This window comes from Mus musculus, chromosome 8 (genome assembly GCF_000001635.26).
Source record: "Mus musculus strain C57BL/6J chromosome 8, GRCm38.p6 C57BL/6J".
Taxonomy (NCBI): domain Eukaryota; kingdom Metazoa; phylum Chordata; class Mammalia; order Rodentia; family Muridae; genus Mus; species Mus musculus.
In genome coordinates, this window is record NC_000074.6 from 57546725 (window position 1) to 57565810 (window position 19086).

The 19086-nt window shown below is 43.7% G+C and overlaps 1 protein-coding gene, 1 non-coding gene and 1 pseudogene across 3 annotated transcripts in view; 2 read left to right on the forward strand and 1 right to left on the reverse strand.

Moving 5' to 3' along the window:
• Galnt7 (polypeptide N-acetylgalactosaminyltransferase 7) overlaps positions 1–19086 on the reverse strand; it is a 129231-nt gene that overhangs the window by 22900 nt on the left and 87245 nt on the right. For both annotated transcript variants that reach the window (NM_144731.4, NM_001167981.1), the window contains exon 3: positions 5720–5886. In NM_144731.4, coding sequence (NP_653332.3) covers positions 5720–5886 — 167 coding nt within the window. The remainder of the gene's footprint in view (positions 1–5719; positions 5887–19086) is intronic.
• Positions 3051–3164, forward strand: Gm25379. Its single transcript, XR_003947677.1, has one exon. It is a non-coding gene; the product is annotated as a small nucleolar RNA SNORA65 (small nucleolar RNA).
• On the forward strand, positions 3560–4760 carry Gm10284 (predicted pseudogene 10284; annotated as a pseudogene).

A 19086-nucleotide genomic window follows, 5' to 3' on the forward strand; every position in this document is an offset into this window, starting at 1 on the left:
TTTGGCTCATCAGTACAAACCACCAAAAAAAAAATTGCTGTATCTAGCTGAGAGCCAGCTGCACAATGGGTGTGTTGGACCATATATTTAGTAGTTTGCTTGTTTTAGGAGGCTTTTTAATGTGTTTGTTTTGAGATAGAATGTCATATAGCCAAGGCTGGCCTCAAATTCATTATGTAGCTGAGGCTGGACCTGGACTCTTAAGAAATTGTTTTAAAATTGTATGTGTATGGTGTTTACTTTGCATGTATGTCTGTGCCCCACTGGTGTGCCTGGTACATGGAGGAGGCAAGAAGATAGCACCTTATCCCTTAGGACTGGAGTTACAAACGGTTGTGGTTGTGAGCCGTGTGGGTGCTGGGGATCAAACTGCGGAGCCAGTCTCTTAACCTCTCTCCAGCTCTCAGACTTGGGTCTTTGATCCTGTCCCTTGACCTGTGAAGCACTAATATTAGAGGTGTGCATAACCACATCAAGGAGTTTATCACCAACAAAAACACCCATTCATATGGGTTTTCAGAATTAAGACACCCCCCCCCCCCCATATTTTGGCACCAACTTTAAAAGAGTAGTACAAATACAATTTCAAGTTTAATTGTATTTTCCTGCTAAAACGTTTGGTGGCTTTTCCCTTTCAAAATAGGTTATTTCTTTCTTTTTAAATGTAAGTCCTCTCCTCTTTTCTTTTTTCCCCAGACCCTGCTTCAGCCCTTCACTATTAGTCTCTAAAGTCTTTCTGATCCCATTGGGGCTGTCCTTGGGACATGTTACTTCAGCCCAAACCTTAAATACACCCTAATGTACAGAAGGGAGTGACTCTCAGTCAAGACAAATGGCTTCTCTGTGACCTCACACTGCGGTAGACTGAATTTAGGGCTCAAACATACCCTTGCCACTTTCTAGGTAAATATTGCCTTCTTACAGCCCACATTTGTCAGGCTGGGTTTGTGACTGTTGGTGGCGCTGGCTTGTCTGGAAAGGTCATGGGTCACTTGGGAGCAAAGCATTAAGAGCTCATCCGTATTCCTCGGACGTCTCTCTTGTCCGTCTCTGGGGAGCCTGTACACAGCTGGGGCTGCTGTGAGTCCATCAGTCAAGAAGCAGAGACTGCTGGGAACAAGATGCAGCGGGTCCGAGAAAACCTCGGCTGCTGCGGACCACTAAGGTGGGACCGGGAAAACCCTTGTATGCTACAGACCCTAAGGAGGACCAAGGAGGTCCTTGGCTGCTGCAGAGCTCTAAGGTGGGACCGAGCAAAGAATTGGTTGCTGCAGACTTTTAAGATAGACCCTGACAAACCCTGGCTGCTGCAGACCAGGGTTTGCTAAGCACCCGGGGCTGTTCACCTGAGGCCACGTTGGTCTCAGATGAAGATGCACAAAAGTTGGGAGGAGCCAGGTCTATGTAAAGGCCCCAAACCTTGCTAAGAGAGAATGCGTTCATTACCAGAAGCCTAAAGTTTATGGAGAGTATTTGGGTCCTTTAAGAGGTTTTATGTTTTGTCTCTAAAAAAGAAAACTAACTTCAAGGTTTAATTTTCTACATCTATTGAGGCAAAGTACAAGCCGAATTTTACTTGAGCCTTATTAAGCAAATGCTACAATTTTTCTGAAGCTAGTAGCAACAGATCTTAGTGTTGTCTTGAAATTAGAAAACACTAATTATAGGCCTTCTGGACTTGTGCTCCAGGGGAATCTAAACGTTTCTGTCTACTGTGCGGTATGTAGATCCAGCCTGAGTGTGAGACTTGGAGCCACAGAGAGCTGTAGCATGAGAAGCTCAGACAGACAGACAGATAGACAGAGGAAGTCAGAGGCACAAACAGACCAAACCTCAGGTTCTGTTCCTTTTTGGGGGCCAAAAAGCTATTTTCAGATGGTAAAATACCTATTCTTTTTATAACAATGATTTCAAATATTAATAATAAAGTGCCTACCATCAGTACCAACACAGGCAAGTTTAGAAAGTAGTTTTGTAGATCTGGATTTTTTTTCATACACTTAAAAATTACTGGAGGTAGTGTCAACAGTATCGCTCAAAGGCATATTTTCTTTTCTTATTTATTACTTTATGTGTATTAGTGTTTGCTTGTCTGCACTTGAGTGCACGACATGTGTTCTGTGTTCCTGGAGGCCAGAGGAGGGTGTAGGCTCAACTGCGACTGGAGTTACAGATGCTGGTGAGCCATCACATGGGAATCAAACCCCAGTCCTCTGCAAGAGCAGCCGGTGCTCTTAGCCATTGAGCCACCTCTCCAGCCTGCTCAAGTCTATTTTCAAATGCTTCTTCTTGCAGAAAAATAAATAGTTTTGGCAAAGGCATTTGTCATAGAAAACTGCAACCAAGATAAGATACCCAAGCTAATAAATACATTTAATTGAGCTTAAACATTAAAGATATATGTCTAGAGTGATTAAAATGATTAGCAATTGCAGCTATCAGCTGCAGGAAATGAGGGGGAGGAAATAAGTCATAGTTTTATTTTTTCGAGTGCTAGCATATGTGTACAGATCAGGATTCTAGCTATGTCCTTACAGAGGCAGCAAACGGTTGTCCAGACTTGGAGAGTTCTGAATGGAGCTTAGTGGAAGGAAGCTGAATAAAGCTATCCTGGAAGGTATTTTCATGGTACTTGGGTTCTCTCTTCAACCCTAACATCAGCTTGGGTAGTCATGCCTTCTGCGGAAAGCTTGTTTGCCAAAGAGTAAACATCTTGTTGTTATTGAGTAACTGAGCAGTTCAGTCAGTTCCAAAACTTCAATTGCTTTGTGACCAGTTATATAAATAGATAGATAGATAGATAGATAGATAGGTAAACAAATACACAGATTTGCATTGAAACAGCCACCCTGCATTTTCATTTGCATGTTGACTGAGTAGCTAGGGCTAGAGCATCATTTCTACATTTCTGTAATTAAGAATATATATTTAGCTTGCAATAACGTATTGAAAGAAATTACCCAAAATTAGCTTTAAAAAGTTAAAGTTTCTAGAAAATCACCACTTGATTCCTCTCTTTCCAAGTCGAACCAAGATGACCTAATATTTGTCTGAATACTGTAACGGTCCCCTTTAAAAGAACGAGGACTCAGTGCTGAGCTGACAGGAAGCCCCAGGGTTGTCCTACATGTGGGTGACTCTGTGCTGAAAGCATGGGAACAGCCTAGAGATGGGTAACGTGAAACCATGAGCCATGCATGATCTTAGAAGCCAGGGCAGAAGCTGTAAAAGGCCCTGTGTTTTCTTTCTGCAGTTAAACACAGTGGGAACATGACTTTTGATGAGACTGTCAACATTGCCCAGCAGATGAGACACTACTCTTTGGCTAGAGAGCTTTCTGGAACTATCAAGGAGATCCTGGGTACTGCACAATCTGTGGGTTACAATGTGGATGGCTGCCACATCATAGATGACATCAACAGTGGTGCAGTGGAGTGCCCAGCAACAAGAAAATATTTCAATAAAAGACTATCTGATAATCAAAAAAAAAAAAAAAAAAAAAAAGGCTCTCTGCTCCTCCCTGTTCCAGAGACAGCCGCATCTTCTTGTGCAGTGCCAGCCTCGTCCCGTAGACAAAATGGTGAAGGTCGGTGTGAACGGATTTGGCCGTATTGGGTGCCTGGTCACCAGGGCTGCCATCTGCAGTGGCAAAGTGGAGATTGTTGCCATCAACGACCCCTTCATTGACCTCAACTACATGGTCTACATGTTCCAGTATGACTCCACCCACGGCAAATTCAACGGCACAGTCAAGGCCGAGAATGGGAAGCTTGTCATCAACGGGAAGCCCATCACGATCTTCCAGGAGCGAGACCCCACTAACATCAAATGGGGTGAGGCCGGTGCTGAGTATGTCGTGGAGTCTACTGGTGTCTTCACCACCATGGAGAAGGCCGGGGCCCACTTGAAGGGTGGAGCCAAAAGGGTCATCATCTCCGCCCCTTCTGCCGATGCCCCCATGTTTGTGATGGGTGTGAACCACGAGAAATATGACAACTCACTCAAGATTGTCAGCAATGCATTCTGCACCACCAACTGCTTAGCCCCCCTGGCCAAGGTCATCCATGACAACTTTGGCATTGTGGAAGGGCTCATGACCACAGTCCATGCCATCACTGCCACCCAGAAGACTGTGGATGGCCCCTCTGGAAAGCTGTGGCGTGATGGTCGTGGGGCTGCCCAGAACATCATCCCTGCATCCACTGGTGCTGCCAAGGCTGTGGGCAAGGTCATCCCAGAGCTGAACGGGAAGCTCACTGGCATGGCCTTCCGTGTTCCTACCCCCAATGTGTCCGTCGTGGATCTGACGTGCCGCCTGGAGAAACCTGCCAAGTATGATGACATCAAGAAGGTGGTGAAGCAGGCATCTGAGGGCCCACTGAAGGGCATCTTGGGCTACACTGAGGACCAGGTTGTCTCCTGCGACTTCAACAGCAACTCCCACTCTTCCACCTTCGATGCCGGGGCTGGCATTGCTCTTAATGACAACTTTGTCAAGCTCATTTCCTGGTATGACAATGAATACGGCTACAGCAACAGGGTGGTGGACCTCATGGCCTACATGGCCTCCAAGGAGTAAGAAACCCTGGACCACCCACCCCAGCAAGGACACTGAGCAAGAGAGAGGCCCTATCCCAACTCGGCCCCCAACACTGAGCATCTCCCTCACAATTTCCATCCCAGACCCCCATAATAACAGGAGGGGCCTAGGGAGCCCTCCCTACTCTCTTGAATACCATCAATAAAGTTCGCTGCACCCAAAAAAAAAAACAAAACAAAACAAAAAAAAAGGAACGAGGACTGAGTTGAGACCCAGGTTGTAGTTACAACGCCTGGGAGATAGAGACAGGAAGGTCAGAAATTCAAGAATGTAAGGCTATGCCAAGTTACACAAAGAGCTCAAGGCTAGGCTGGGGTACAGGAGTCCCCACACATGCTCACCTCAACTCATAATTTATTTTTATTTAATATTTTAAATCAAATAGAGAATATAATGAACTGTAGAAGATGTGTTCAGTATGATGGTTAACAGGATAACTCGGCGGGATCTAGTCTCTAAATGCTGGAGGCACCACCACACAGACTTGGGTCCTTGCCCGAAGGAGGAACGTGGACTGAGCACTGACATTTATGTCCCTTCTTTTTCTCAATGAACCCTCAAACTGAGAGCCAAAATAGCCCCTCCCTGCCCCCTTGAGTTGCTTTCATCACAGCAACCAGGAAGGCAGCAAATACACTCGCATCACCAGGGCAAAGTCAGTATTTGCATCGTTGCTCAAGTGCAGAACGAAGGCTGTGGATTTCAGTTTGAAGACTACGGCTGGAGCTTTGAGGGGCAGCGCAAAATACACATGATTCTGTTCTTCAGTCTTTCAGTAGGTTATTCCTTTAACTCAGTTTCTGTGAAACCCGAGCCCCACAGAATTGGCACAGCAAGAAGAAAGTCTTGAACTCATGGATTTGGATCTAACGGTTAATTACTGCCTCTGTGCCTGATGGGGTCTCTGAGTCTCCTGTATAAAACAGATAATTATAGTATTCTAAAAGTTCTTGCTAGGATTAAACAAATGACTCACATACAGTGCTTGGCAGAGTGACAACATAGTAACGTATCAGTAGATACTTCTCATTTTCAAAACTTATTTTGATAACACATTTTACTTCTGTTACTTGTGATTGACTTATTTTCTAGCGCAGATGTCAAGTCTATAGCCATTACCTTTATTGCTGAAGTCATCAATTAACACGATTTCTGCTAAGTACTTCCTTGGTGTCCTTTTGATTACACTGTGGACTGTCCTCATGAGGGTTGACCATCCTTCATTATGGAAGACAATGACAACGCTTGAAGTAAGCAGGTTTTCATCATAGTGCCAATACTTGCATCTGCAAAAAGAAAAGTCCATTGCGTGTGTTTAGAAAGAATCTATAGCGCTCAGCTTCAGAGTCCCTGGGCTTGTATTTTTCGATTGGATTAAATATTATTGATTTATCTAAGGAAACAGTATGAAGCTCTTTGGATCTCAGCAGAAACTGAAGATCAAAGAAAGAAGCTGGTGTTTAAAGTGACTCTTAGATAAAGCTCCTCGGTATCAGCACATCGTGTGATAAAAGAACTGGCTTCCGAATGGGTGCTGAGGATGACAAAGACACCACTGCAGCTGTCAGCGGGCTGTTTTCTACGACACATATGTCACTTTATTTTCCTTTTGGAAACTTGAGCTTTAAGTGCAAGAGATTTATTCTGTTGTCTAATTGGACAGGTAAAAATATTTAGAAAAAAGTTAAGCAGGATAATCAGAAACACATGGGGGTCTTTGGAAAACTGACTAGTGAATGAGAACAGTTCTAATACTGAGGGCATCTATTGGATTAACTAAAGATGGATCCTTGGTTACAAGAAAGAAAGAAAGAAAGAAAGAAAGAAAGAAAGAAAGAAAGAAAGAAAGAAAGAAAGAAAGAAAGAAAGAAAGAAAGGAAGGAAGGAAGGAAGGAAGGAAGGAAGGAAGGAAGGAAGGAAGGAAGGAAGGAACAAAAATAGAGAGAGAGAGAGAGAAAGGAAGGAAGGAAGGAAGGAGGGAGGAAGGGAGGGAGGGAGGGAGGGAGGAAGGAAGGAAGGAAGGAAGAAGGACGAAAAAGTTTGAAACAGTAACAGCAGGGATAAAGCTGTTGGAAGCCCTTTCCTAGCAGGGAGAATCTCAGATCAGGGTCCGATAAAGATTCCAGAGCCAGGGTAGAGCAAAGTCAAGAGGAGCCGCATGCTCTTTCTGGGCAACAATACAAACTACAGAAGCAGGGAAGTGTAAGTCTCGGGCCTGTGAGACAGACCAGAAGGTAAAGGCATTTGCTGAGCAGGCCTGGTTAAGCTCCTGGAACTCAGGTAGAAGGCGGAGCATGAGTGTGTGAACATGTAGGAACTCAGCTTTAAACCATTTGTTGTATAATACTCCCCAGAATGGGCTATTCCATAACTGATTTAATCCTTTTCTTATTGATGGGCATTTCACTCTATTCTATGTCCTTGTACAGGAACCCATCCTTCTAAATGCTCAGGATCCAGTGAGGACCAAGGTGGAAACGATGAGCCATCAGGGTAAGGGTGGCCTGGAAGGAGCCAGTGGTCATCAGAAGTCAGTGCAGCGCTGATGTCCTGTGGTCAGAATGTCTCCTTAGAGCTCGAGGGTTGCAAATGTGATCCCGAAAGGCAAGAGTGTTAGAGGGGGGCTGGTCAGGCCTTGGGGTGACTAAACATGTCCATTCTGTCATGCCAGTGGGTTTCTCAAAACCATGAGGTTGCCTCCCTCCCTTTGCTTCCTCTCATTTGCACAGGATCGATTCTGCTCTTAAACCTTTTCCCCCCGAGAAGAGAGGCCTGAGCAAGGGCCAGATGTTTGCCCCTCGGTCTTGAACTTTGTCAGCTCTCAGAAGTTTGAGAAGTTTCATGTCTTTTTAATTACTCACTGTGTGATCTCTTACAGCAGCACAAAGATGGACTGAAACCAGTACCTCAGAAGCTGATGAAGAGAGTTCACTGTAGTCATGGAGATGGGGCGCCCTCACTTAGAGCCAGGAGGGAGCACCTCAGAAATGGCCTTAAGGCCCTGGATGCTGGAGAGCAAAGTGACTCTACAGCTTAGAAACACCGTGGGGAGGAAGTGTGAGCCCCAAGCTAAGGAGCCTGCCCAGCCAGAGGTTGCATTCTCTGATCACAGGCTTCCCTTCGCCATAAGCAGGTCCTTGACAAAGCTTAGCTCTCTGACAGCTTTTCTGGTTTACTGTGGTAAGAAATGAAAGCATAGGGCATGCTGGGTACTTATACACAATGTCTTTACTGGGTAAAGAGAGGCACCCTGGGCTGGCAAGATGGCTCAGTGGATAAAGGTGTCCAACTACTGTGTGTGAGGATCTGAGTTCGATCCCTGGCACCCACAAGATGGAAGGAGAGAACTGAGTCCTACAAGTTGACCGCTGACCACCATACGCAATAAATGCAAATGAAAGGGAAGAAAATGAGCTATCCATGATACTGAGGTAAAACCCTATTTTGCACCATGCTCACCTTACTGGTATAAAGTTTGCAATAGAGTAGTCTCTCTTTATCCGAATATTTCTGCTTTCTGAGTTTCTAGTTACTTGTGGCCAAACATAGCTCAGTACTACAGTACTACGGAGTTAAGATAGCAGGAGAGGCACACTTGGGAACTTATTTTATGATCAGTTATTGATTGTTAATCTCTTAGGATACTTAATATGTATACTACTTTTAATCATAGAAACACATGTTTAAAAGGAGACATAGTATAAATACAGGATTAGTCCTACCTGCTCCAGGAAGTCACTTAGGGGTCTTGACTATAGTCTCCATGGATAACGGTTACTTGTGTAGGAAAGAAAACCGATTGCAATGAAAAGCCACGCTCGGGTAGATAGGCCTAGCCATGTTTCTGGCTCATCTGTGTTCCCTAGCATCTCATACCCCACGAGAGCTTTGCAATCATCTAGCATCAGGAGAGGCTCAGCTACACTGGAGAACTGCTCTGGTCACAAGGAGTCATATTCACATGAGAAGATATGGAGTGATCCTGGCTGTCCTATGAAATGTTTGCACAGTAGCTTCTGGGACAGAAAGTGTTTGTGTGCGTGTGGCTATGTGCATTGGGCAGGCCAAGGAAGATACCAGGATTCCCGCTCTGTCGCTCTCTACTGTATTCCTTCGAGACCGAGTGTCTCATTGAGCCTGGAGCTATGTTGGTGGCCAGAATGTGCAACAAAGTGCTTGTGGCTACATGCATACAATGTCATGGTTGGATTTTTTTTTTAAACAAAGAATATGAATGAATGCCAGGGATTCCAAGTTAAGTCGTCATGCTTGTAAAACACGCGCTCCTACCCACTGAGCCACCCAACTCCATGCCCCCTGAAGTTTTATAGTGACCTCTGTAATTTACAAAGTAGATTGCAAAACTCAAAATGAAACATGAATTATTTTACTTGCGCACTGTCTCAATAGTTCTGGTATCATCTGTACTTTCATATCAAACCTTGTCATAAGGCCCAAGAGGTGGTGCCATGGTTAAGAGGGCTTGCAGCTTTTCCAGAGGACGCAAGTTACGTTCCTAGTACCCACATGGATGGCTCGCAATCTCCTCTAACTGCATCTTCAAAGAATCTAATGCCCTCTAAGAATCTAATGCCCTCTGGCCTTCCCTGGGCACCCTCTCTCTCTCTCTCTCTCTCTCTCTCTCTCTTTCTCACACACACACACACACACACACACACACACGCATACTCATGATTAAAATAGAATAATTTAAAAACCTTATAACTGAATCACGGATGGATAATATATACATAGATTATAAAAAATTTAACAGTTTTAGGTTATAAACTGCTGTGATTAGCATGTACTATCATTCATTAATCTGCAGTATTGCATGTGTGTGCTTCTGTATTCATGTAAGGAAGTGACCCAACTTCTCAACTTGTGCCCTTTAAGAGCTGCATCTTATTTCTAGATTGTTCGCTCCAAGTCTTTATTTTAATAAGGAATGACTTTAGACTCGCTTTTGTTAATTCGGTAGGAAGTCTAAATCTAACATGATGAATTTTTAGGCACAGGAATCAAGCCCATAATTTGAGAAACACTGGCTTTTTTATTAACTACCTTCCTCCATTTAAAAATAAGTATGGAGCTTTTTCTGCCTCCCTCTAAAAATACTACTTATTTAAATAATTAAAGGAAGAGAGAAATGCTTAAACCTACCCGAAAGGGAGCTTATTCCCAATTTCTGAACATATTAGTAATGTAGATGGAAAATTTAACTTAGCATTCTAAAATATCTATTTTCAATGAAAGGAGCGCTATCCCCATTCAACCTGGGGCATCAGGCTCAACAGGCGGGAGGGAGAGGCCTTTATGCAAGTGTATGATTTCTATGCACTCTGGGTGAAATGGTACAAAGTTAGCGCCTCAGGACATGATAGGTGCTACGCCTTAACACACATCATACACACACACACACACACAAAATACAGAACTTAACCTTCAATAATGTCAATTACTCATCATCGCTCTCTGAATATTCATTTTATCAGTGGGGCTCCTGGAAAAGATTAGGTAATGCTCCAAACTGGGTACTACTCTTTCCTAAGTCCATCCAAAGCTACATTAGCCCCACCTTATTTTATTTTATTCTATTCTATTTTTTTGTAATTTGTATCATATTTTAGTTCCCAAGTCCCTACAGCTTTCCTCTCTAAATTACTATCATGCACAGTGTTTCCCATCGAAGTCACACCTGCTCGAATTTTGTACATTGGCTTAGCTGCTGACTCTAGTAGGCTCTGATCTCGGAGCTGAGTTTCTCATCTTTGTGCACAAGCACCGTTCCTAGCTTTGTTTCTCATCTGCTGTGTATGAGCGTCCCTGTGTGTGAGTATCGCTCCCAGATTTCTATCTTGAAACCTGGCTCAGTATTCTTACCATGGCTCCATCTACTTCTCCTGTGGCCAAACACAAGATCAGGTATTGGACTTTAAGTTACAGGCTATCGCAGAGGACGAAGAGTTCCTTCTCTATGTCACTCAGGAGCACGACCACTCAAGCAATGTTTTTGTATGTTGTCCAAAGAGGTGTGAAGACTTTATAGAAGACCCTGCTAAACTGATGAAACTGGGCGTGACAGTCACCTGGTCTACAGGGTGTGTCTTCTTTCAAAGGTATTGCTTGGCTTCTCTTCTCTTCTCTTCTCTTCTCTTCTCTTCTCTTCTCTTCTCTTCTCTTCTCTTCTCTTCTCTTCTCTTCTCTTAAAGATTTATTTATTATTATATGTAAGTACACTGTAGCTGTCTTCAGACAGACCAGAAGAGGGCATCCGATCTCATTATGGATGGTTGTGAGCCACCACATTATTGGGATTTGAACTCAGAGCAGTCGGTGCTCTTAACCGCTGAGCCACCTCTCCAGCCCCCTTGGCTTCTTTTCTTAGCCCTATGCTGACCTTTAGTGAGGGTGAGTCTTTAAGTCTAAATCATGGGGGCCTTCCTCACACCAGTGTCAAGCCTCTAGAAACAAACTTGCTGTCTTCTTTTTGGAAAACATTGTTCCTCAAATCCCTTCCCTTTTCTTCAGTGTCTCTGGGTAAGGGATGAGACTTCGACTTAAATGCATCTGGTAAATTGCTCAGTATTGGGTCCTGACCACAACACAGGCAAGCACACACACACACACACACACACACACACACACACACACACACGCATACACACATAGAGTTAATCCAATTCAAATTCAAAAATAAGACATTTAGAAGACTTAGTAAATCTAATACACTTTAAAGAAGTCAATTATAAAATTTAAATATGCAGCTAATTCTTGATAATGAGGAAACAAAAAATACTATTTTCCCTAATACTTTAAAACCATATACTATGCCCAAATTATTTATTTATTCATTGCATTTTTACTTCAAGCAGAATCTACATTTGAAGGGAACATGATGCTCAAATCTGTTTAGAATGTCTACTTAAAGCAGCCACTCCAGGGGCTGGAGAGATAGCTCAGTCGTTAAGTGCATTGTCTGCTCTTCTGAAGGTCCTGAGTTCAAATCTCAGCAATCACATGGTGGCTCACAACCATCTGTAATGAGATCTCACTCCATCTTCTGGAGTGTCTGAAGACAGCTACAGTGTACTTACATATAACAAATTAATAAATCTAAAGAAAAAGAAGGCAGCCACAACATGGTCTGTCTAAGAACACAATTCCTGAGTAGGAGTTCATCTCTGGACCAGCAGAATGGACTATCAGGGAACACTTGTCCTAGCTAGGACAATGAAGTCTTTCACTTTTGATTTCGAGCTTGGGTGACTTTAGTTAGTTTCTAGTTATACTTGCATGGCAAGGCAAGAGTTTTGACATAGAAAAAAGCTTTTCATAGAGAATACAAGAGCAAAAGCTAAGTGGAGATGAGTGTATGACTGTTTGACAAGCACATGGCTTCACTTCTTCATTTGCTCCCCCCTGGCTCTGCATCTCCAATGACTGTCACATGGCCTGTGTGATTTTGGTGTCCATGAGACAGTCCAACAGGCCCTCTTCACCTACTTGTTTGAGCTAGTTGCAAAGATTTGTTTTTTTAAGTAACTACCACATCTAGCATGTTAACCTTAATATTTTCACTAAATCTAAGCTCATTATATACATGTGTCCATGGAATTAAGCTTAGAGTCTCACTACTCCATCAGTAAAGCAAGCCATCTATCTACTTCCTCTTGGAGAGTTTCTCTCTGGCCATTGGTGAAGTTGCAGAAAGACGAGCTAGAGATGGCCTCTCCAGGTGGTATCACTTGGTAGGTTCTAAACACATTCTGCATAGATGAATGTTAGCATTAGAGAACTATAAATGTCACCTAAATTAGAAATATAAACCAAGAGCATGCCTGGGTTGGACCTACGCCCTCAGCACATATGTAACACTTGAACAGCTGGGTCTTCATGCAGGACTCCTAACAGCAGGAGCAGGGGCTGGATCTGACTCTGATGCCTGCTTTTGGATATCTTTCCCCAAACTGGGCTGCCTTGCTTAGCCATAGAAGAAGAGGATGCACCCAGTCCTACTGCAACTGAATATGCTAAGGTGGGTCGATATCCATGGGAGGCCTCCCCTTTTCTGGGGAGGAAGGAAAGGTGGAGGGAGGGGAGAGGAGAAGGAGGGACTGAGTGGACAGGAAGGAGGATGCAATCGGGATGTATAGTAAATTAAAAAATAGTAATTTTGAGAAAAAAAGTTAACACGAGATACTAATTTGAAATAATAACAAAAAAGCTTTCAAGGTTTGTAATCTAGTCAGCACTAAAGCTACCTAAAGTCGGATGACTTGGCCCGTGTGGAATCTATTAGAGTGGTTGGTGTCACAATTCTGAAGGGTCCACACACCTTTCCTTGGATACAGCAAGGGCAGCTGATCAGACTTACAAGATGACTCAGGTTCGCTCTCCACAAGACAGACAGTGGGGTACAAAGATCATTTTCTTTGGTCCCCCATTCTAGCCTCCATGTAGACAGGCCCGTTCTTGATGCTACAGTCTTTCTTTGGGCCAGATACAATGGAGTCGAGTTACAGTTTGTTTCTATCCTAACCATTTTCTCCAGCTTCCATCCACGAAGAGCTCCTGCCCTTCTCCTTCGCTGTTAGACACTAATTACTTTTCCCTAATGTTCTTATTAGTTAGTCCTCCCTTGAAGGTCAAAATTCAGTCTGTGGTAATAGAACTCACTCAGCCTATTATCTGCAAAATGAAAATATCAGCAAAGCTAAGCTCATTTCTACCCAAACAGCATGTCACGATCATGCCAATTCTCAACACATATTTGTTGATTTGATTTCAGAAAATGTTTACAGGTCTACTCTTTCCCAGAGTCACGGAACACCATGTATTTTTCTTTGTTAATGAGTCAAATGTTATTGACAAGGAGAATAAGAAATCTTACATTCTTTGGGGAGGTTGAAAATCAAGTTGACGGCCATAGAATTAATGGCTGTGCTTGGAAAAAATTTCAAGTATATCACCTGTCATGTCAAAACTAAGAAATGGAGCAAAACAGCTGTTAACAGCAGTTCTTGATTGAGCACATTAGACAGTAACACAGTTGGAACCCAGGGCAAATATGAAGGTATGGCCAGTGTGCAGTTTTGGCTTGGCTCCTCAGATCAGCTCAATCTCACTCAATAAATGACAGCTGTCTGTCACACGCACAAGGTTTAAGACAAATGCTCTGGTTCCAGTTGGGTTACTGCATCGGTTCCGGGTACTAGAGTCTTGCTCTGAGGCCAGCTGAGGATTCTGAAAAGGTGAGTTATTACCAAACAATCAGTGGGTTAACAGAGAGGGGACTGTTTCAGCCAAGCAGGTTTCCTAAAACCTTTCCAGGCTGAATCCCGGGTTAAGAGAAACAGAAGAAGCAATAACAGCAATAGCCTTGTGCAGTACGCACGGCCTAGAGCAGCAGTCGCCGGCTCAGAACACCGTGGCTTCTGCTGACTGGCACGCAGGCTGGCACAATGGTGCAGCCGGCACAAGGGAGCCCCAGAAGCAGCGTCAAAGTGGAAGGAGAGAGCCAACTGAACAACTACCCTGTCTTCCACATATGAGGTACAGCTCGCATGCCTCCCCCTTCTTTCACAGAGCCCCCGATAATAAATACCATGAAAAATAGGAAAACTCTGAATGCATTCATTTCCATTCTCTCTGTGACAGTCGGTGAGATACAGCTACACCATTAGCCATGACGTCACCCTTCCTTTTCCCTCAGCTGTCCATCCAGAGTCCTCCTTAACACACTCACGGCATGGCTAGAACTCACAGCTCCTAAAGAGCAGTCAGATGTGATGTCATCGTTGGACAACACAGCTTGTGTTCCCTGTAGTAGCCTGGATCAGAGACCTCCAAGCGTGAGGAGCACAGCTCCATCTCAGCTGGTGCTGTGCAGTTAAAGTGTCCAGCAAGCCAAACAGGAGGCGGAAGCTACGGACTGGAATGCTTGCGGACTGTGTAAGAAGACATAGGAGACAGAGACCTGTACAGCGGATTGATGAACAAACACGGTGACCTTATGCCTCTTTGCTATGGAGACAGGTGGCCTCAGAGACACGCAGGCTAGAGTCAGAGGACACTGACTGGGCAGAGGGGTAGACAGCACGGTATTGAACACAGAGTAAAGACTCAAGTGCTCACAAGGAATCTTAGAGCGAACAGTTCCAAGTACGTGTCCAGGATTCCCAAAGGACTCTTAGAACTCACGGTGAAGAATCTGAGGATGCTAATAATCTTGCAGGGTGGATGATGTTTGAGCCAAATAACTGGTGGTTCTGCTATCGAGTTCACTGTTCATTTGCTCCCAGACAGGAAGTGTGTTTCTAATAGCCTTCACTCTTTCCAAAGCTCTCCCACACATATTATTCCATCCAAGTCTCTTGTAAGGCAGGGAGACATTGTTTTAAATCATGCATTTTCTACATACAGGAACTGAGGCTGTTAGGTTGTATGACTTGCTTAGTTAAAGTTAACAACAGAAGTGAGTTTAAGAAGAATGAGTCCTTCGGGCTGGTGAGATGGCTCAGTGGGTAAGAGCACCCGACTGCTCTTCCGAAGGTCCAGAGTTCAAATCCCAGCAACCACATGGTGGTTCACAACCATCTGCAACGAGATCTGACGCCCTCTTCTGGTGTGTCTGAAGACAGCTACAGTGTACTTACATGTAATAAATAAATCTTTAAAAAAAAAAAATGAGTCCTTCACGTGCAATAGTGTCTGCGTTTGGTGGCTGATTATGGGATGATCCCCGGGTGGGGTAGTCTCTGGATGGTCCATCCTTTTGTTTTAGCTCCAAACTTTGTCTCTGTAACTCCTTCCATGGGTGTTTTGTTCCCCATTCTAAGGAGGAATGAAGTATCTACACGTTGCTGAAAGGACCGTGATATAGCTGTGTCTTGTGAGGCTATGCTGGGGCCTGGCAAACACATTAGTGGATGCGCACAGTCATCTATTGGATAGAACACAGGACCCCCAATGGAGGATCTAGAGAAAGTATCCAAGGAGCTGAAGGGGTCTGCAACCCTGTAGGTGGAACAACAATATGAACTAACCAGTACCCCGGAGCTCTTGACTCTAGCTGCATATGTATCAAAAGATGGCCTAGTCGGCCATCACTGGAAAGAGAGGCCCCTTGGTTCTGCAAACTTTATATGCCCCAGTACAGGGGAATGCCAGGCCCAAGAAGTGGGAGTGGGTGGGTAGGGAAACAGGGTGGGAGGAGGGTATAGGATAGCATCTGAAATGTAAATGAAGAAAATCTCTAATAAAAAAAATTGAAAAATAAATAAATAAATAAAATTGTCTAAAAAAGCAACAAAAAGAACGAGTCCTTCAGTTCTAGCTTTAAAGTTCTTTCCCTTAGACCATAAGTTCACTAACCACTTACAAATACGTGCTTATAAGGCAAATAGGAAAATTACAGAAAGAATGCAGAGCTACTAACAAAAAATGACTGCCACACAGCGTAGAGGATTTCTGCCTCGTTTGAAGGGTCGAGGATATTAAATATGTTAAAAAGACCCTAAGAATGCTAAACTGTATTTTTTTGGGATAGCTGCCTTCCAAGTTTTTCTCTTTTATTTAAAGAAAAACATACTCAGACAGATGTGTCCAGTTAATGATCTGAAATCTCAAACCACAGTCTAGAAAAAAATCTGGCATTGAGTCCTAGGCCAGGACATATGTTCTTGTATATTTCTTCAAAACTCTTTGGGAAAGAAAAGAAAAGAAAAGAAAAAAAAAACACTTCACAGTGTGAGCCATATGTTTATAGCTATATTGGACTCTTCATTTCACATATGAGCTTTCATATGATATTCTAATTTTATAGAAATGCCAGCTTATCAAACACCAATATACTTGAGCTAAAACAGCAACCACTAAGCTGAGTAAAGGATTGACACCCTATGGACCACACACAGATGTGAAGGAAGGCTTGCGTCTTCGAGCTAGCTAATTAATGTAGGCTTTGCCTCACTCCATGAAGGATTTCAGGCAGCACACGAAGACAGAGAATGGAACATTCCCGAAATTAAAAACAGAAGGAATGGGTAAGGAAAAGATGGTAGACAGAGAAGAATACAATGTATAAGATGTTTAGCAGGGTGTGAAGGGCTCCAACCAGAACAGTTTTGGGGTATTGCCCGCAAAGAACACACCACAGAAGGAGCCAGCCTGCATTCTGCTAGCGGATGCACCCTTACTCTCTAGATATGTCTTATGAGTCTGCAGTTTAGAATTTTCCAGCACTAAAACCTTGTCAAATCTATGTTTAAGAAACCCATTGTTCAGGTGAAGTAGACTATTCTTGGTTTGACATCCAGACGGGAGTTGCATTTTATTTTGTTTATTAAACACAGGGTCTTATGGTAGGTGCATACAGTAATGAGTTTCACTGGGCTATGCTTAGATGAAGCCTTCAGTGGCGACAGTGGTAGATAGCACCAAGCGCAAGCCATTACAAACAGTTGTGCGGAGAACAGGTTGAGAGCTGAAGTTCAGCGCAGATTTGGAGATCACACTTTGCAAACATTCCCTCAGATGTTTATTGAGTCATCTTCCGCTTCACATTTCTTCGCTCAGGGAGTGACGCTCCGCCTTCTCGGTGCTCTAATTACAATAAGGAACTCGCAGCCACCATATGGAGGGCTTGTGTTTCCAGAAGCGCACTTCAACTCCGTTAATGACTGGTAAAGAGGTAGGCGCTTACAGGGTAGGGTGGTAACTTCAGGGTGGTGTTGCTGGATACTCCCGACAGAATGGTCACATAGCGCAGGCTCTGTGATGCCTAGCTAGGGTATGAAATGACGTAAGAAGGAAGGATGCACAGCATCAGGACTCTACTGAGAAATTTGGGTTACAGATGCCGAGAAGAGCCCATGGTATACACCAGCTAGCGTTTATTAACTCACAGGCCAGTCAGCTTCTGCAGCTAATACAACTATGTTAACCATGTTTAGTGACCTATGTCACTGAAAGCGTTGGGATCTCGGTAGTTCATTTAACATGTGCTGTAACTGACATACATGAAATAGTAAGCACAAAAGAAGAGAAAAATACTATTTCAAGAAATCATGAGTGTACTTCTTCTCTGGCATTAAGCGAGCGAGTCCTTACTCTTCTTTCTCCCTTCCCCAATTCACCCCGAAATCGGGCTGGCCTTGAACTTCTGATCCAACTGCCTCAATTGCTGAGATGACAGGCTTGTCCTACCACACCAGGGTTTGTTGTGCGGTAGGTAAACTCTCTACTAGGGTACTTATCTACTGCCTATCTTTCTTTTCTTGTACATTGGTGCAGTAGTTTTACAGAATGCTCCCTTAAATCAAGTCATTAAGACTGAGTTGATGCTACATATCAAGCACTCATTCCATGCATGGACTCAGGTTCTAGGAACTGAGGGGTAAGTAAATTCTCATCCTGAAGAATGCAAACAGCAGGAAGGCTCAAACCTGAGATTCTAGAAAACATTCTAGCTCACCGAAAACCTCCCAGGAAACCCAAGGACTTAACACATCGGAACATCTCACGAGGGCCACTGCCACTTGGAACAATGGGCCATGGGCTTTCACCTTCTCCTCGAAGTCCTCAAAGAACTTGGACTTGAACCATGGATAAGTCAATATGTGAAGGAGGTTGTTATCAAAAAGGAAGGAAGGAATAAGGGAAAAGGAGAGACAAGTGCATTCTGCATGATGGCAATGCAACATGTAAGCTGGATGTGATGGCCAGCAGGAGGGCGAGAAGGAGGGAGGAAGGGTGAGGGAGGGAGAGGGAGAGGGAGGGAGGGAGGGAGGGGGAGAGAGCCTCCAGAGTTGAAAACTACTAGTGAGGAAAGTAAGTGAAGCCCATCACTGCTTGGCCTAGCTGCTCGGTTAGGAATCTGTTCTACTGAGATAGCTAGGGATGCACGCCAAGACTGAGTCCCAGGTGAATTAGGAACGGTTCCAAATGTCCCAAAGTACAGGACCAGAAAAATGAAATGTGGCCGTCCAGGGAGTGGAATGTCAAGCACACAGATAAGAAAATAGTGCTTGAGGAAACAAACCAAGACAAACATTTAAAGACACATAAACCGTGTCCTGTAATTTATTTGTGAATTAATAGTTGCCACCTAACTTCACTGTTTAAAAAACGGAAAGGACCTGGAAGTGGCAGTGGTGGCGTATGCCTGTAATCCCAGCACTTGGGACAGAGACAGGAGAATTAAATATTTCAGGTCATCTTCCATGATAAAGGGAGTTGGAGTCCAGTCCTGTTTACACAAAACCCTGTTTCCCCAAATCCACAAACAAACAAACAAACAAAAACCAAACATACAAACAAAAATACAACTACTGGGAGTTGTAGAGTCACAGGAGATTTTTAAAAACATCATGAAATATATGCAAATTTCTATTTTTCAAAGTTTTTAAAAATAAAATCACCAGTTAGAACATCTACAAGTGACGAGAACACCAGCTTGGTAGCTTCATATTCTGTACCCCCTA